A 21459-nucleotide genomic window follows, 5' to 3' on the forward strand; every position below is an offset into this window, starting at 1 on the left:
TATTGTGAATAGAAATCCAGTATTTTGCAACGAAAACAACATAAGAAACTCTGAACAATTTTTGAATGAGGACAAACGTCTTAATACGGATTTAAATAAATTAATTAAATGCAAATTGTTTCTTTGGCCCAATTACCGATTAGAAGATTTAGCTTGTATGAATCGCTATTGGTTTGATACCAATAATGGTAGTCGTTTCAGTATGTCAAGGATACGTATGTATCCACGATTCAGAATTATTTAATAGTATATTTCCTATATATCACATGCCGTTTTCAGTAAATAAAAACCGAAAGATGTACGCATATGGTGTGTTACGTTCTGGTACATGATACGTATTTACTTGTGTATCAATTCAATTGAATCTAATCTAGAAAGAAATCTACAGAATCTTTTTAGGTGCAAAGAAATCATTCTCTTTCGTAAATGCAGAAATATATTATCCTTTTCTTTTCTATCTAAATCAAATGGAAAATTTGATTTAGATAGAAACGGATAAATCTAAATTTTTGCGTGTACTAGATTAAAAAAAATTGACATAATATAATAATTATTATTTTATTTTCCTGATCGGTAAAATCCATGGCATGGAAAAGAAAGAAAAGAAAAAGATAAAAAAGTTTTATGGTCAAAAATTCATTCATTTCACTTCTTCCACAAGAAGAAAAAGAAGAAAACAGGGGTTCTGTGAATTTCAAGTATTAAGTTTCACCAATAAGATACGAAGACTTACTTCACATTTGGAATTGCACAAAAGAGATTTTTTATCACAAAGAGGTCTACAAAAAATTCTGAGAAAACGTCAACGTCTGCTGCTTATTTGTCAAAGAAAAATAGAGCGCGTTATAAGAAATTAATTGACCAGTTGGATATTCGGGAGCCAAAAAATCGTTAATTAAATCGTTTGAATTAGTATAGTAGTTATTAGATTTTTTATTTTGATGAACCTCCTACTTTTTTGAGGAATTCATGAAATAATGAATTAAGGAAGAAAAGATATGACTGTACCGGCTACAAAAAAAGATTTCATGATAGTTAATATGGGTCCTCACCACCCATCAATGCATGGTGTTCTTCGACTGATCGTTACTCTCGATGGTGAAGATGTTATTGACTGTGAACCCATATTGGGCTATTTACACAGAGGGATGGAAAAAATAGCGGAAAACCGAACAATTATACAATATCTGCCTTATGTAACACGTTGGGATTATTTAGCTACTATGTTCACAGAGGCAATAACGGTAAATGCACCAGAACAACTGGAAAATGTTCAAGTACCTAAAAGGGCTAGCTATATCAGAGTAATTATGCTGGAGCTGAGCCGTATAGCTTCTCATTTGTTATGGCTTGGGCCTTTTATGGCGGATATCGGCGCGCAGACTCCCTTTTTCTATATTTTCAGAGAGAGAGAATTGATATATGATTTATTCGAAGCCGCCACAGGTATGCGAATGATGCATAATTATTTCCGCATCGGAGGAGTAGCTGCCGATCTACCTTATGGCTGGATAGATAAATGTTTGGATTTTTGCGATTATTTTTTAACAGGAATTGTTGAATATCAAAAACTCATTACGCGAAATCCCATTTTTTTGGAGCGAGTCGAAGGAGTGGGCATTATTGGTGGAGAGGAAGCAATAAATTGGGGTTTATCAGGACCGATGTTACGAGCTTCTGGAACACAATGGGATCTTCGTAAAATTGATAATTATGAGTGTTACAATGAATTCGATTGGGAAGTCCAATGGCAAAAAGAAGGAGATTCGTTAGCTCGTTATTTAGTACGAATCGGTGAAATGAGGGAATCTATAAAAATAATTCAACAGGCTCTAGAAGGAATTCCTGGAGGACCCTATGAGAATTTAGAAGTCCGACGCTTTGATAGAGCAAAAAATTCCGAATGGAATGATTTTGAATATAGATTTATTAGTAAAAAACCTTCACCCAATTTTGAATTGTCGAAACAAGAACTTTACGTGAGAGTAGAAGCCCCAAAAGGGGAATTAGGAATTTATTTGATAGGAGATAATAGTGTTTTCCCTTGGAGATGGAAAATTCGTCCACCCGGCTTCATAAATTTGCAAATTCTTCCTCAGCTAGTTAAAAGAATGAAATTGGCTGATATCATGACGATACTAGGTAGTATAGATATCATTATGGGAGAGGTTGATCGTTGAAATGATAATTGATACGACAGAAGTACAAACTATCAATTCTTTTTCTATATCGGAATCCTTAAAAGAAGTATATGGACTCATATGGATCTTTGTACCCATTTTGACCCTTATATTGGGAATTACAATAGGGGTACTAGTAATTGTGTGGTTAGAAAGAGAAATATCTGCAGCGATACAACAACGTATTGGGCCTGAATATGCCGGCCCCTTGGGAATTCTTCAAGCTCTAGCAGATGGAACTAAACTACTTTTTAAAGAAGACCTTCTCCCATCTAGAGGAGATGTTCGTTTGTTTAGTATTGGACCGTCTATAGTGGTCATATCAATTCTACTAAGTTATTTAGTAATTCCTTTTGGGTATCGCCTCATTTTAGCCGATCTCAGTATAGGTGTTTTTTTATGGGTCGCCATTTCAAGTATTGCTCCTATTGGGCTTCTTATGTCAGGATACGGATCGAATAATAAATATTCCTTTTCAGGTGGTCTACGAGCTGCTGCTCAATCTATTAGTTATGAAATACCATTAACTCTATGTGTGTTATCAATATCTCTACGTGTGATTCGTTGAACATGAACTTTATACTTCTTTCCTAGAAGTAAAGGAAAGAAGTTGAATGTAATGTATTGAATAGGTATTTTATTTTTTATTCATCATTCGGGTCAATGAGTTAAACCAGATAGTTATATGAGTGAAACAAAACAACTTAGAAGTTTGCAGTAAGAAGATAAAATCTCATTTCATATGTACAAGAATAAAGTTGAAGTAAACATAAGCAGTGTAAACTGTTTACCCCAAGATTAAGATTCTTTCATTAGTCATCATATCTTGGAGCGGGTGTAAAAGATCAACTGTATGGAGTTTTCATTACTGTCTTGTATTTATTACCATGCCGTAGATCAATCAAAAATCAGTGGACGGTTAGGAACACCAAAGTGCACAAAGGATTAGTAATAGAGATAATGTAAGGTATCAAAAAAAGAGATATTTCTACAATTTATAAAACGAATAAAAATAGGGACTTTAAGTTGGTAGAAATGATCAAGCAGTACTTCCCTACGATTCCGATCTAGAGTATGCTCCTATTCACTGATTAAAGAAATGACTATCCAGAACGAATTAATCCCTTATTCTTTTTTTTTCAAAGTACCCTCTTCTGAGATAGAAGAACAGGAACAAAAGAAATGGAATGTAATAATCGAATTAATAAAAAAAAGATATTTATTTATTCTTTTTTCCCATCCATATGGGTGGAATTCCTATCACAATTAATGGACTAATTCCTAATTCTTTAAATTCTTTAGATTTATTGATATAACGAGTATTTTATTGAAGGGCTGAGTTATTACCGAACAAAGAAAAATACATTTTTATTATCATAAGGGATGAGATTAATTCCGAAGCACTTTTTCTTATTCTAGCAAACGGAATTCCATTGGTTTAATTTCGGACTCTCTGATATATCTTTATTCTAGTTATCCCAAAAGAAAAGGGGTGATAATATCGAACTAGTCCTTACATTTATTTGTGGCCATAGAGGAGCCGTATGAAGCTGAGGTCTCATGTACGGTTTTGGAATAGCGATGGAAACAGTAATGTTATTATCGACTATAATTATCTAACAGTTCAAGTACAGTTGATATAGTTGAAGCACAGTCCAAATATGGCTTTTGGGGGTGGAATCTATGGCGTCAGCCCATAGGATTTATAGTTTTCATAATTTCTTCTCTAGCTGAATGTGAGAGATTGCCCTTTGATTTACCAGAAGCAGAGGAGGAATTAGTAGCAGGTTATCAAACCGAATATTCTGGTATCAGATTTGGTTTATTTTATCTTGCTTCTTACCTAAATCTATTAGCTTCTTCGTTATTCGTAACGGTTCTTTACTTAGGTGGGTGGAATTTATCTATTCCGTACATATCCATTCCTGAGCTTTTCGGAATAAAAAAAATAGCTGGAGTCTTTGGAATGACAATTGGTATCTTTATTACATTAGTTAAAGCTTATTTGTTTCTGTTCATTTCTATCACAACAAGATGGACTTTACCTAGGATGAGAATGGACCAGCTATTAAATCTTGGATGGAAATTTCTTTTACCTATTTCTTTGGGTAATCTATTATTGACAACTTCTTCCCAACTTGTTTCACTATAAAATAACAGAATACGATAACGATATTCTAGATTCATAACCTCTTTCAAACAAGAGAAAGAAACATCAATTTATTTATGGATATCTACAATATGTTTCCCATGGTAACTGGGTTCATGAATTATGGTCAACAAACAATACGAGCTGCAAGGTATATTGGTCAAAGTTTCATAATTACCTTATCCCACACAAACCGTTTACCTGTAACTATTCAATATCCTTATGAGAAATCAATTACGTCAGAACGTTTTCGTGGTCGAATTCACTTTGAATTTGATAAATGTATTGCTTGCGAAGTATGTGTTCGTGTATGCCCAATAGATCTACCTGTTGTTGATTGGAGATTGGAAAGAGATATGAAAAAGAAACAATTGCTTAATTATAGTATTGATTTCGGGGTCTGTATATTTTGTGGTAACTGTGTCGAGTATTGTCCAACAAACTGTTTATCAATGACTGAAGAATATGAGCTTTCTACTTATGATCGTCACGAATTGAATTATAATCAAATTGCTTTGAGTCGGTTACCAATGTCAGTAATTGAAGATTACACAATTCAAACAGTTATGAATTCGACTCAAATCAAAATAGATAAAGATAAACCCTTTGATTCAAGAACGATTACCGATTACTAAGATTTTGTTTTGATATAAAAGATCAAAACTTTTTTATTTTGGTTGGTCAGTAACTACAAATAATAATTAGTAACTATAGATTTAATTAGTAACTATAGATTGGTGAGAATCACTCTTTGATTTAAACTTATAATATTTTTATCACGGGAATTTCGAAATATACAATTTCAACTACTTTTTTTATTCTTTTTCTTTTGGATAAAAAGTAAGTAGGATTGGCCCAATAAAATAATTATATCTATATATAAAATTAATATTAAATTAATCCATATTAAGATTTAATTCAATTAGGAACATATCATATACAATAAAAATGGGGTAACCCTTTTCCTTTCCTGGACCATTTAGTAAGGTCATGATTTGACTTATATATTTTTTTTTTTACATATTATACATAATGGATTTACCTGGACCAATACATGATATTCTTGTAGCATTTCTGGGGTCAGTTCTTATATTAGGGGGTCTGGGGGTAGTATTACTTACCAATCCTATTTATTCTGCTTTTTCATTGGGATTGGTTCTTGTTTGTATATCCTTATTCTACATTCCATCGAACTCTTTTTTTGTAGCTGCCGCACAGCTACTTATTTATGTGGGAGCCGTAAATGTCTTAATCATATTTGCGGTAATGTTCATGAATGGTTCAGAATATTCCAATGATTCGTATTTTTGGACCATTGGAGATGGAGTCACTTCACTGGTTTGTACAAGTATTCTTTTTTCACTAATTACTACTATACCAGATACGTCATGGTACGGAATTATTTGGACTACAAGATCAAACCAGATTATAGAACAGGACCTAATAAGTAACGTTCAACAAATTGGGATTCATTTATCGACAGATTTTTATCTTCCCTTTGAACTAATTTCTATAATTCTTTTAGTTTCCTTGATAGGTGCAATTACTATGGCTCGCCAATAATAAATACTTAGAATTTTAAAAGAATTAAAAAGTTTTTAGAATTTTAGAAGTTCTAAATAAATAAAAAATCGAATCGCTTCAATTGTTCATATTGAAATGAATCGAGATTGATAAGGAGTTAGTCAATGATGTTCGAGCATGTACTTTTTTTGAGTGTTTATTTATTTTCTATCGGTCTCTATGGATTGATCACAAGTCGAAACATGGTTAGAGCACTTATGTGTCTTGAGCTTATACTAAATTCGGTTAATATTAATCTTGTAACATTTTCTGATATATTTGATAGTCGCCAATTAAAAGGAAACATTTTCTCAATCTTTATTATAGCTGTTGCAGCTGCTGAAGCAGCTATTGGTCTAGCTATTGTTTCGTCGATTCATCGAAACAGAAAATCAACTCGTATCAATCAATCGAATTTGTTGAATAATTAGTGATAATTATCATGATCATATATTGAATAATCAGTTATAATGATCATATAAATCAAGACACCACACAACATGATAAAGCATAAGAAAATATAAATGAAATTGGAATATTTTTCTATTTCTATTCTTTCACTTTCATATTCCATTAATGAAAAATAATTATATTCTTAATTTAATTGGTATTATAATTTTTTTATTTCGTTTTTTATTTGTTTATTTTATTTAATTTTAATGTATTTAAATTTTAATGTTTTTAATGTATTTTTAATGTATTATATAATAATATAAATGTATTATATAATAATATACTGCATAATATTATAAATATTATAATAAAATAATAAAAATAATATTATTAAATAATAATATGTTAATCATATTACGAAAATAAATTAAATTACTAATTTAGTTTTATTTTTATATATTCATATTTCATATTGAAAATATGAATATTGAAATATTGATTTGAATGATTGATCAATTTGTTTTGTCGGCCAATTTTTATTTACACATGTGACTCGTATGATCATGATTTTTGAAACGGAAATCAAAGTCTCTTGGCTTTTTCTCATGAACAGATTTAGAAATATATTGATTCTTAAAATTTTAATAAACCACTGCTTCGTCTGGTGTCTATAATATAAATACTAATTTTCTACCAGATTGAAAATTTTTGATGTTAAAATCTGGAATTTATAGATCCAATGTCACATTCAGTAAAAATTTATGATACATGTATAGGGTGTACTCAATGTGTACGAGCCTGCCCCACAGACGTATTGGAAATGATACCTTGGGACGGATGTAAAGCTAAGCAAATTGCTTCCGCACCAAGAACCGAGGACTGTGTGGGTTGTAAGAGATGTGAATCCGCCTGCCCCACGGATTTTTTGAGTGTCCGTGTTTATTTATCATATGAAACAACTCGCAGCATGGGTCTAGGTTATTGATACGTTACAAAAAAATCCACTTGAATCAATTGATTCCTCTTTACCGACAAAAGCCCGTACTCGAGAAAATATATTATTCTATTCCGAGCACGGGTTTTTCTGGTCAAACGTATCTTGTCTTTATCACGAGTTATTTTCCTTGGTTAACAATACTTGTTGTTTTGCCGATATCCGTCGGTTCTTCCATTTTCTTTCTTCCTCATAAAGGAAATAAGATGTTTAGGTGGTATGCTATATGTATATGCTCGTTGGAACTCCTTCTAACAACCTATGTTTTCTGTTATCATTTCCAATTGGACGATCCATTAACCCAATTGGAGGAAGATTTAAAATGGATAGATGTTTTTGATTTTCACTGGAGACTGGGAATCGATGGGCTTTCCATAGGACCTATTTTACTGACAGGATTTATCACCACTTTAGCTACCTTAGCGGCTTGGCCAGTTACTCGAAATTCGCGATTGTTCTATTTTCTCATGTTAGCAATGTACAGCGGTCAAATAGGATTATTTTCTTCTAGAGACCTTTTACTTTTTTTCATGCTGTGGGAGTTAGAATTAATTCCTGTTTATTTACTTTTATCCATGTGGGGGGGAAAGAAACGTCTCTACTCGGCCACAAAGTTTATTTTGTACACTGCGGGGGGCTCCATTTTTCTCTTAATAGGAGTTCTAGGTATGGGTTTATATGGCCCTAATGAACCCACATTAGATTTTTCAAAATTAACTAATCAATCATATCCTGTGGCATTGGAAATAATATTATATTTTGGATTCCTTATTGCTTATGCTGTCAAATCGCCGATTATACCCCTACATACGTGGTTACCAGATACCCATGGAGAAGCACATTACAGTACATGTATGCTTCTAGCTGGAATCTTATTAAAAATGGGCGCATATGGACTTATTCGGATCAATATGGAATTATTACCCCACGCTCATTCTATATTTTCTCCCTGGTTGGTAATAGTGGGAACGATTCAAATAATCTATGCAGCTTCAACCTCTCTCGGTCAACGGAATTTAAAAAAAAGAATAGCCTATTCCTCTGTATCTCACATGGGTTTCACAATTATAGGAATTGGTTCTATAACCGGAATGGGACTCAACGGTGCCATTTTACAAATACTCTCTCATGGATTTATTGGTGCTGCGCTTTTTTTCTTGGCAGGAACGAGTTGTGATAGAATACGTCTTGTTTATCTCGACGAAATGGGGGGGGTATCGATCCCAATGCCAAAACTATTTACCATGTTCAGTAGTTTTTCGATGGCTTCTCTTGCATTGCCAGGAATGAGTGGTTTTGTTGCGGAATTATTAGTATTTTTTGGAATAATTACTAGTCCAAAATACCTTTTAATGCCAAAAATGCTAATTACTTTTGTAATGGCAATTGGAATGATATTAACTCCTATTTATTTATTATCTATGTTACGTCAGATGTTCTATGGATACAAGCTATTCAATGTTCCAAACTCTAATTTTGCGGATTCTGGACCACGAGAACTATTTGTTTCAATCTGTATCTTTCTACCCGTAATAGGTATTGGTATTTATCCGGATTTCGTTCTCTCGCTATCAGTTGACAGGGTGCAAGCTATCCTATCTAATTACTTTCATCGATAGTCTTTCATTAATAATACGGAAATATAATTTTTGTCTTTGATTTTAAGATTTTTAAAATCGTTCGCTGTACAATGCAAAAGAATAAAGTGAATTAGAATTGTAATGAGATGCATTTTGAGTTTTTGAGAACCGTTTTGAATAAGGAATGATTCAAACGGTTCTCAAAAACTCGCACAAACAAGAAGCTTTTTATATATATATGGGATGATGTTCTTATGTATTCTTTATGTAGTTTATTCAATTATTTATCTGTGTAGTTTATTCAAGTAGATGTTAATGTGAATGAACCATAACTATGTAGACCTATTCCTAATAGATTGATTCCAAAATAACATACCCAAATTATAAGAAATCCTATAGAAGCCACAAGTGCCGAATTCATACTTTGCAAACTTTGATTTGTTCTACTTCTAATATGTATTCTAGTTCTAGTATGTAAATAAATCGCGAATATGGTCCAAGTAATAAAAGCCCAAGTTTCTTTGGGGTCCCAATTCCAATAAGATCCCCATGCCTCATTAGCCCATACTGCTCCACAAAGAATGCCTATGGTTAAAAAGGTAAATCCTAAACTAATGACACGATAACTCCAATAATCCAAACGTTGAGTCAATTGATATTTATAATAATTTCGAAATGAAAGAAAAGAAGTGTTTTTAAAAACACTTCTTTTTTCATTCAAATATTGAATCTCACCAAAGAAAAATGGTTTAATTAAGAAATTATTACCTTTACAAAAAATATCGATGTTTTTTCGAAATGTAATGACTAGAAGAGCGACTGATAATAGTGATCCGCATAAAAGAGCTGCATAGCTTAATAACATCATACTTACGTGCATCATTAACCACTGAGATTGTAGAGCAGGTACTAATATTGCGGATTGATGCATTTCAGTTAAAAAACCCGACGTGGCAAAGCCTTGTGTAAAAATGGTACTTGGTGCGGTTATTGTGCTTAAATCATTTTTATGGTTCCCCATCTTGGAAATCATATGAATAATGGAGAAACTGCACGAAAGGAAGATTAATGACTCGTATAAATTACTTAACGGAAAATGTCCTGAAGAAATCCAACGAGAAACTAATAATCCTGTTATAGAGAAAAAAGTGGCTATCATCCCTTTTTCCAATGAATCACGCAATCCTACGATTTCGCGGACTAATAAGATCATTAAATGAATCGTAATCACAATTGAAATTATCGAAAAAGAGATATGAGTTAATATATGTTCTAAAGTTGTAAATATCATAAAAAGGGGTCCCATTAGAGAATTTAAATCGAGAATTGAATACATTATAGGATCCATTGTGTCTCTTTTAGAGGATTTATTTTCTAGGATTTCAAGGATGCCGCCACTCGGACTCGAACCGAGATGCTCTAGCACTGCTTCCTAAGAGCAGCGTGTCTACCAATTTCACCATGGCGGCTTACTTGAAATAATAATAGTCAATTCATGTTGAATCGTCGAGAATCAAGGATTCAATATAGTTTAGTAAACATTAGAATCGATAAATCAAAATTCATTTAAATTCCTATTTGAATCTCTATTCAAAAAAAGAATCTTTAGTTGGGATCATTGTAAGTTTAGTTTTAATAATAAAGTAAGTTTAGTTTTAGTAAGTTTAGTTTTAATAATAAACTTTCGCGTACTAGAAACTAAGTTCTTCCAAAACAGTTAGAACTCAATAGTTTTGTTGTCTGTCGAGGTATAGAACTAAGAATTGTTCATTTTCTATTTTTTGATTCGTTTTTTATTTATCCGATTTGATTTCATAGATTCAAACAAAATGAAAAAAAAAATATTTTTTTTTTCAATGAAGAAGATTAAATAACCAGGATTTCATATGTATAACAATTTCATCACTAAATCAAAAGAATTTGAAATTTTCTAACGATTTCGACACCTTAGTATCATTCCTTAGTATCATTAGAGTATTAATACTCTTCATATTATATATAATGGTCTCTTCATTATATATATAATGCATAATGGTAAGATTTACCAAACTAATTAGGTTTTTGTTAGGCATATAAGAAACAAAAGAATTTTCATTTCTATCGTAATCATACTCTACTTTTCACAATAGAAAAATATTTTTCTATTGTGAAAAAAGTAGATAGAAAAAATATTCAGAATTCGATATACATACCTTTATTCTACATACCACATCTACATACTACAACAGCTAGTTCTAACTCATATTGATATTGAGGAGTTCAATACATTAATTAATGTGAATCGTTCATCTTAAAAAATTCGAAGTTCTTCGGGTATGTCAATTCCGATTATTCCAAGACTTTATTATTTGTTTGTTGCACAAAAAAACTTTTTGAACGTCCGGTGGAAACCGATTTCGCTAAGGAAAAAGCCTTTACTGCAGCTAAAAATCCTTTTTTTTTCCAAATATTTTTACGAATACGTTTTTTTGACATAGAAGTACGCTTTTTGGGAACTGCCATTCAAAAAGGGTTACCAGTTTTTATCGTTGTATGTGAAAGACATGTATTGTTTTGTTCAAAATAGATTGTTCCTTTTAGTCATTATCTATACTTATTCCCTGGTAGAATAGTTTTAAAAAAAGCATTTTCGAATATGTTTAAAACCTATTAAAAAATATATTTAAAACCTATTAAAAAATATATTTAAAACCTGTTTGAAAATATATTTTAAACCTATTAAAACATATAATTTTATTAAAACATAATTAGAATCAAGTACTCCTTTTGGTATAACTCTTTTTTCTTATTATACTATATAATATGGCTATAAATTACCAGAATAGAATATTCTACTAAGACTAGACTAGAATAGTAGAATTATTAAAGATTTCATTTTGTTTTCTTATGGAACATACATATCAATATGCATGGATAATACCTTTTCTTCCACTTCCAGTTACTGTGTCAATAGGATTTGGACTTCTACTGATTCCGACAGCAACAAAAAATATTCGTCGTATATGGGCTTTTCCTAGTGTTTTACTGTTAAGTATAGTTATGGGGTTTTCAGCCAATTTATCTATTCAACAAATACATGGAAGTTCTATCTATCAATATCTATGGTCTTGGACCATCAATAATGATTTTTCCTTAGAGTTCGGATATTTGATCGACCCACTTAGTTCTATTATGTCAATACTAATTACTACTGTTGGAATCTTGGTTCTTATTTATAGTGACAATTATATGTCTCATGATCAAGGATATCTGAGATTTTTTGCTTATATGAGTTTTTTCAATGCTTCCATGTTGGGATTAGTTACCAGTTCCAATTTGATACAAATTTATATTTTTTGGGAACTGGTGGGGATGTGTTCCTATTTATTAATAGGATTTTGGTTCACACGACCGACTGCAGCAAGTGCTTGTCAAAAAGCTTTTGTAACTAACCGTGTAGGGGATTTTGGTTTATTATTAGGAATTTTAGGTTTTTATTGGATAACAGGTAGTTTCGAATTTCGGGATTTGTTCGAAATAACTAATAACTTGATCCATAATAATGGTGTCAGTTCTTTATTTGCTACTTTGTGTGCCTCTTTATTATTCATTGGTGCAGTTGCTAAATCCGCACAATTCCCCCTTCACGTATGGTTACCCGATGCCATGGAAGGACCCACTCCCATCTCGGCTCTTATACACGCTGCTACTATGGTAGCAGCAGGAATTTTTCTTGTAGCTCGACTTCTTCCTATTTTCATAGCTATACCTTACATAATGAATTTCATATCTTTAATAGGTGTAATAACAGTACTACTAGGAGCTACTTTGGCTCTTGCTCAAAGAGATATAAAAAGAAGTTTAGCCTATTCTACAATGTCTCAATTGGGTTATATTATGTTAGCTCTAGGTATAGGTTCTTATCGAGCTGCTTTATTCCATTTGATTACCCATGCCTATTCTAAAGCTTTATTGTTTTTGGGATCCGGATCCATTATTCATTCAATGGAACCTATTGTTGGATATTCGCCAGAAAAAAGTCAGAATATGGCTCTTATGGGTGGTTTAAGAAGATATGTTCCAATTACAAGAACTACTTTTTTATTGGGTACACTTTCTATTTGCGGTATTCCACCTCTTGCTTGTTTTTGGTCCAAAGATGAAATTCTTAATGATAGTTGGTTGTATTCACCAATTTTCGCAATAATAGCTTGTTTCACAGCAGGATTGACTGCATTTTATATGTTTCGGGTGTATTTACTTACCTTTGATGGACATTTGCGCGTTCATTTTCAAGATTACAGTAGCACAAAAAATAGTTCGTCCTATTCAATATCTCTATGGGGAAAGGAGGTAGCCAAAGCAGTCAATAGAAATTTACCTTTATCAACAATGAATAATAGGGTCTTCTTTTTTTCAAAGGATATGTATAAAATTGATAATAATCTAAAAAAATGCATACGATACTTTAATACTTCTTTCGAAAAAAAGTACACTTCTATGTACCCTCGCGAAGTGGACAATACTATGCTATTTCCTCTGCTTATATTGGTATTATTTACTTTGTTTGTTGGATCAATAGGAATTCATTTTGATCAAGGAGTAATAGATTTGGATATATTATCCAAATGGTTAACTCCACTCACAAACCTTTTCCATCCAAATTCGAGTTATTCTGTGGATTGGTATGAATTTTTTACAAATGCAATTTTTTCAGTAAGTATAGCTATTTCCGGACTATTCATAGCATATATCTTATATGGGTCTGCTTATTCGTTTTTCCGGAATTTGAACTTTATCAATGCATTTGTAAAAGGTGGTCCTAAAAGGATTCTCTTGGACCAAATAAAAAATGGGATATACAATTGGTCATATAATCGTGGTTACATAGATATTTTTTATACTAAGGTTTTTACCATGGGTATAAGGGGATTAACCGAACTAACTCAGTTTTTTGATAGATATATAATTGATGGAATTACAAATGGGGTTGGCATTGCAAGTTTTTTTATAGGGGAAGGAATCAAATCCATGGGAGGTGGACGAATCTCTTCTTATCTATTCTTTTATTTATTTTATGCATCAATATCTTTATTCATTTTTTTATTTTTTTTATAAATTTATATTTTATAAATTTATAAATATAAACCAACTTAAAGTCCCTATTTTTATTCGTTTTATAAATTGTAGAAATATCTCTTTTTTTGATACCTTACATTATCTCTATTACTAATCCTTTGTGCACTTTGGTGTTCCTAACCGTCCACTGATTTTTGATTGATCTACGGCATGGTAATAAATACAAGACAGTAATGAAAACTCCATACAGTTGATCTTTTACACCCGCTCCAAGATATGATGACTAATGAAAGAATCTTAATCTTGGGGTAAACAGTTTACACTGCTTATGTTTACTTCAACTTTATTCTTGTACATATGAAATGAGATTTTATCTTCTTACTGCAAACTTCTAAGTTGTTTTGTTTCACTCATATAACTATCTGGTTTAACTCATTGACCCGAATGATGAATAAAAAATAAAATACCTATTCAATACATTACATTCAACTTCTTTCCTTTACTTCTAGGAAAGAAGTATAAAGTTCATGTTCAACGAATCACACGTAGAGATATTGATAACACACATAGAGTTAATGGTATTTCATAACTAATAGATTGAGCAGCAGCTCGTAGACCACCTGAAAAGGAATATTTATTATTCGATCCGTATCCTGACATAAGAAGCCCAATAGGAGCAATACTTGAAATGGCGACCCATAAAAAAACACCTATACTGAGATCGGCTAAAATGAGGCGATACCCAAAAGGAATTACTAAATAACTTAGTAGAATTGATATGACCACTATAGACGGTCCAATACTAAACAAACGAACATCTCCTCTAGATGGGAGAAGGTCTTCTTTAAAAAGTAGTTTAGTTCCATCTGCTAGAGCTTGAAGAATTCCCAAGGGGCCGGCATATTCAGGCCCAATACGTTGTTGTATCGCTGCAGATATTTCTCTTTCTAACCACACAATTACTAGTACCCCTATTGTAATTCCCAATATAAGGGTCAAAATGGGTACAAAGATCCATATGAGTCCATATACTTCTTTTAAGGATTCCGATATAGAAAAAGAATTGATAGTTTGTACTTCTGTCGTATCAATTATCATTTCAACGATCAACCTCTCCCATAATGATATCTATACTACCTAGTATCGTCATGATATCAGCCAATTTCATTCTTTTAACTAGCTGAGGAAGAATTTGCAAATTTATGAAGCCGGGTGGACGAATTTTCCATCTCCAAGGGAAAACACTATTATCTCCTATCAAATAAATTCCTAATTCCCCTTTTGGGGCTTCTACTCTCACGTAAAGTTCTTGTTTCGACAATTCAAAATTGGGTGAAGGTTTTTTACTAATAAATCTATATTCAAAATCATTCCATTCGGAATTTTTTGCTCTATCAAAGCGTCGGACTTCTAAATTCTCATAGGGTCCTCCAGGAATTCCTTCTAGAGCCTGTTGAATTATTTTTATAGATTCCCTCATTTCACCGATTCGTACTAAATAACGAGCTAACGAATCTCCTTCTTTTTGCCATTGGACTTCCCAATCGAATTCATTGTAACACTCATAATTATCAATTTTACGAAGATCCCATTGTGTTCCAGAAGCTCGTAACATCGGTCCTGATAAACCCCAATTTATTGCTTCCTCTCCACCAATAATGCCCACATCCTTCGACTCGCTCCAAAAAAATGGGATTTCGCGTAATGAGTTTTTGATATTCAACAATTCCTGTTAAAAAATAATCGCAAAAATCCAAACATTTATCTATCCAGCCATAAGGTAGATCGGCAGCTACTCCTCCGATGCGGAAATAATTATGCATCATTCGCATACCTGTGGCGGCTTCGAATAAATCATATATCAATTCTCTCTCTCTGAAAATATAGAAAAAGGGAGTCTGCGCGCCGATATCCGCCATAAAAGGCCCAAGCCATAACAAATGAGAAGCTATACGGCTCAGCTCCAGCATAATTACTCTGATATAGCTAGCCCTTTTAGGTACTTGAACATTTTCCAGTTGTTCTGGTGCATTTACCGTTATTGCCTCTGTGAACATAGTAGCTAAATAATCCCAACGTGTTACATAAGGCAGATATTGTATAATTGTTCGGTTTTCCGCTATTTTTTCCATCCCTCTGTGTAAATAGCCCAATATGGGTTCACAGTCAATAACATCTTCACCATCGAGAGTAACGATCAGTCGAAGAACACCATGCATTGATGGGTGGTGAGGACCCATATTAACTATCATGAAATCTTTTTTTGTAGCCGGTACAGTCATATCTTTTCTTCCTTAATTCATTATTTCATGAATTCCTCAAAAAAGTAGGAGGTTCATCAAAATAAAAAATCTAATAACTACTATACTAATTCAAACGATTTAATTAACGATTTTTTGGCTCCCGAATATCCAACTGGTCAATTAATTTCTTATAACGCGCTCTATTTTTCTTTGACAAATAAGCCAGCAGACGTTGACGTTTTCTCAGAATTTTTTGTAGACCTCTTTGTGATAAAAAATCTCTTTTGTGCAATTCCAAATGTGAAGTAAGTCTTCGTATCTTATTGGTGAAACTTAATACTTGAAATTCAACAGAACCCCTGTTTTCTTCTTTTTCTTCTTGTGGAAGAAGTGAAATGAATGAATTTTTGACCATAAAACTTTTTTTATCTTTTTCTTTTCTTTCTTTTCCATGCCATGGATTTTACCGATCAGGAAAAATAAAATAATAATTATTATATTATGTCAATTTTTTTTAATCTAGTACACGCAAAAATTTAGATTTATCCGTTTCTATCTAAATCAAATTTTCCATTTGATTTAGATAGAAAAGAAAAGGATAATATATTTCTGCATTTACGAAAGAGAATGATTTCTTTGCACCTAAAAAGATTCTGTAGATTTCTTTCTAGATTCAATTGAATTGATACACAAGTAAATACGTATCATGTACCAGAACGTAACACACCATATGCGTACATCTTTCGGTTTTTATTTACTGAAAACGGCATGTGATATATAGGAAATATACTATTAAATAATTCTGAATCGTGGATACATACGTATCCTTGACATACTGAAACGACTACCATTATTGGTATCAAACCAATAGCGATTCATACAAGCTAAATCTTCTAATCGGTAATTGGGCCAAAGAAACAATTTGCATTTAATTAATTTATTTAAATCCGTATTAAGACGTTTGTCCTCATTCAAAAATTGTTCAGAGTTTCTTATGTTGTTTTCGTTGCAAAATACTGGATTTCTATTCACAATATCCCGATTATGAGAGTTGAAACAAATTAGAATTCTCAATTCTCTACGACGTCTAGGAGATAGAATATTTTCAGGAACAAAGAAATTATAATGATCTTGATCCCCATTCACAAATATATTGCCATGTCGTCCAGTGGATTTTTTCAAATTATTCTTATCAACATATCTTTTCTTTATGTATTTTCTATTAATTTGGTGTTTACTCTTATCGATCAATGAAATACTTATGGTTTGATATATAATGAATTTTCCATCCCTTCTTAAAGATAGACGAATTGGTTCGATAATTAATATTCCCCTTTTTATTAATTCTGTAAGAGCTAGATCTTTCTGAATCAGCATTACATCCAGATGCATCTCTCCTCTTTGAATCGAGGATATAGCAATTTCCCTTGGATTTATCAATCTAAGTAGGAGACAATATATCCTAACATTATTAATAATTTTTTGATTCAAGGGGTCATCCCATCTTAATTGAAAAATAAAATATTTTTTCAGGAACAAATCTAGTTCTCCTTCCTTATTTTTCTTGGATTGTTTTTTTTTTTTTTTACCTTTTTTAATGTTTGATCTCGTGCAATCCTCTTCAAGATATTCCTTTTGGTTTTGTTTTTGTGGATCTGATACAAGATTTGATTGACCCTCTTTTTCTTGGTTGGAATTTTGAAATTCTATTTTAACGGAATCTTTGATGTTTTGATTTTGACTAATATTTTTTTTATTTTGATTTTGACTAATATTTTTTTTATTTTGATTTTGACTAATATTTTTTTTATTTTGATTTTGACTAATATTTTTTTTATTTTGATTTTGACTAATATTTTTTTTATTTTGATTTTGACTAATATTTTTTTTATTTTGATTTTGACTAATATTTTTTTTATTTTGATTTTGACTAATATTTTTTTCATTTTGATTTTGACTAATATTTTTTTCATTTTGATTTTGACTAATATCATTTTCATAATAAATATTAGAAAGAAGTAATTTGATTGGTATGATCCACGGTTTAATCTTATATGCATCAAAAGGTAACACAAATTCTGGGAAGAACCAAGGTTCTAGATTTGATATGGTAGAATAATTTCGATTCATTCCCATCCAATCAAAAATTTTTTTTTGATGAGTCTTAGTCTTAGTATTTTTATTAGTATTTTTATAAATTTCGGTACCGATATACATATCGGTCCAGTCCTCAATATCACTATTGTTCTCAATATCACTATTGTTCTCAATATCACTATTGTTCTCAATATCACTATTGTTTCTAAGGCAAAAATGAAGAATTCTATAATCCAAATATTTTCTATCCAGATTTTTATGGGTATCAATAAAATATCCTTTTTTTAGGTAATCATCAATAGTCATATTTAGCAATACATAAAACGATTCGGGTTTCAGTGTGTATGAGTCCTTACTATCCCCATAATTTATATATTCATGTGATAAAAGATCATATCTGTAGTGTTTTTTAAATTTTTCTTTTTGACTCATCGATAAATCCACTGCACAAAAATTTTCATTCATGTAATGAATTAATCGGTCTTTTTCTTTTTTATATGAATACAATTTCATTGATTCTTTATTTTGAATAGTACAACGTTGATTGACTCTATTTCGCCATTTTTTCGGTACTAATCGAGACCATTTGCTCCGAGAAAAATTATATTGATAATGACCCTTTAACCAGTTTTTCCATTTATTCATTCCAGACTTATTAATTTTCTTATGCCTTGATTTGGAATCAAACCTTGATTTGGAATCAAATATTCCTCGTGTCATACAATAATACTTTATCTTGTCTTTAATAAAAGGATAGGTCCCGTGATCGTGATATTGAAGTACAGATCTCAGGTGATGGTTGTTAAATAATTGGGTTTGTGACAATTTGTAAAATACATATGCTTGGGACAAGGAAGATAAGTCGTGATAAGTGTTTAAATCATTTCTAATATTAGGATTAGAAAAGGACTTTTTTATAGTCGAAATAAAGTTCATTGTATCTTGATCTGTTTCATCAATTCCTTCTTGATTTCTTTCATCGTTGTAAATGGATTCATTGATAATTGTTTTTTTTAAAAGTTGTGCATTAACCTTAGAAATGGTAACCATACATTGCAAGATATCTATGTATATTTTTTCAATGAAAGATTTCATAAAATAATGTGATTTGCGTATTAATCGGGTATTTTTTCTTTGAAGTATCTGCCAAATATGTTTTTGTAATTCCGGTCTTTTATCATGATAGGCTAGAACTATTTTCTTCTTGTCTTTTGTGATTCCTTCTATTTGATTCCTTATTGTGATTGTCTTATCAGCAAGATCTTTCATTTTTTTTTCTATGAGTAAATAATTTGTCCAATTCATAGATCGAATTTGAATGGTCGATTCGTGAATAATCTGATTATTTTTTTTTGAATCTTTTGCATTTTCATTTGGTTCATGTACTTTTCCCTTCCTCAATTCAAATAAAGAAATTTGGTTCACTTTTTCAAGTTTCTTCATTATTCGTTTTAGAACTAGAACTGTTCGTTTTAGAACTAGAACTATTCGTTTTAGAACTAGAACTATTCGTTTTAGAACTCGTTTTAGAACTCGTTTTAGAACTAGAACTATTTTGATGACCCATCTTTTTTTTTCTTTTGAAACTTTTAGAGAGTTCTTTTTTACTTTTCTAATTTTTTTTTTGAGTTCCTTATATATGGGTTCAAAAAAAGAAGGTTGCTTTCGGGGAGAACCAAAAGGGAGTTCCGTTTCCATTCCCCAAACTGTTAAAAAACAAAAATTTTCTTTTTTTCCTTTTTTTTTCATTGGATCTCCATGATGAGATCGTATTTTAGATCTTCGCCAAGGTTTTAAACGAAAAGGAAATAAAATCTTTATCTGAATACCATCTGTTAACCAATCTTGGGGAAATTCTGTTTCTGATAATGGAACACCATTATAGGTGCATTTAACATGTATTTCTCTATTCCATTCCTTCAAATCCTCATACCACTCGGGGAATTGGAATAATAACATACGTCCAATATTTTTAGCTATTATCAATGAAGGCAATACAATGTTTTTTCTAAAAAAAGATTGGGTTATCAGCATCAAACCTCTTATTGCTTGAGCAAATATAATGCTATCCCAAATTTCTGATATTGTTATCCGTTCATCTTCCTCTTTTTTTTTTTTCTCCTCGTCTTTTTTTTTCCCAGTGTTTGTCTCTTCCTCTTCCTCCTCAAAGTCGGAAGTTTCGGATTCTGGGTTTCCCCCCACGGAATTCCTAAAAATAAGATTAATTATTCGATATCTATATCTATCAAAAAAAGAAAAAAAAAAGACTTTGTCTATTCGATCCAAAAAAAGCGGGGAATGAACATTTGTTTGAAATATTTCCCAAATAACTGTTTTACGTCTTTGAGCACGCATGGATCCTTGGATTATACCCCGATTAAAATCTGGTTGTTGCGAATAACGTATCAAAGCCACCTCTTCTGCTTCTGCTTCTGCTTCTGCTTCTGCTTCTGCTTGATCAATATTATCAGTATCGGTATCCAGATTTTTATCAGTATAGATCACCACCCGTTTCGCTTTTCTTGAACAAATTTCATAATCTTCCTTCTGTTCTTCTCCATTTTCTTGATCCAGTCCTTCTAATTCATCGGTCAATTTGTATGACCATCGAGGAACCTTTTTACTGATTTCTTCTATTCCAATGGATTTTTTTTCTTCTATTCCAATGGATTTTTTTTCTTCTATTCCAATGGATTTTTTTTCAGTTGTTGTTTGATCATTTGGATTGGTTGTAATTATGTCGAATACAAATCTCAAGGATTTTGCTTTACTTTCTGAATTAATTCTTCTTTCTTCTTCCAATAAAAATAAAGAAGATTCATCGATTGACGTTAAGAAATTAACAATATAATTAAATGATGATTTCTCATCAAGCGGATTCTTTTCATGTTCAAATTCTCGAGAATTTTTAGAAATAGGAAAGAGCCCATGAATCTTATTTATCCAAAACGTTTCTATGGAATCTACATCTTCTTCTTCTGTAGAAGTAATTAAATCATTTGTAGAAGTAATTAAATCATTTGTAGAAGTAATTAAATCATTCATGATTGTATGTGAATAGAATTTTTTTATTGTTCTTATTGTTCCACGATACGGTCCGCTCAAAAAAGGATCATACGCTTTTGGCAAGTATTCTTGCTCATTCTCATCGTTGCATAATCTGGTCCTTTTTTCAAGTATATCTAGAGCAAGAGATATCCTT

The 21459-nt window shown here is 31.6% G+C and overlaps 1 protein-coding gene across 1 annotated transcript; it reads left to right on the forward strand.

Moving 5' to 3' along the window:
• Nucleotides 1-6660: 6660 nt before the first annotated feature.
• Nucleotides 6661-9604, forward strand: LOC135661953 (NAD(P)H-quinone oxidoreductase chain 4, chloroplastic). Its single transcript, XM_065176571.1, has one exon. The coding sequence runs from the start codon at nt 7486-7488 to the stop codon at nt 8896-8898; it is 1413 nt and encodes a 470-aa protein (XP_065032643.1). The 5' UTR covers nt 6661-7485; the 3' UTR covers nt 8899-9604.
• The last annotated feature ends 11855 nt before the right edge of the window (nt 9605-21459 follow it).

This window comes from Musa acuminata, unplaced genomic scaffold, assembly GCF_036884655.1.
Source record: "Musa acuminata AAA Group cultivar baxijiao unplaced genomic scaffold, Cavendish_Baxijiao_AAA HiC_scaffold_583, whole genome shotgun sequence".
NCBI classification, from domain to species: domain Eukaryota; kingdom Viridiplantae; phylum Streptophyta; class Magnoliopsida; order Zingiberales; family Musaceae; genus Musa; species Musa acuminata.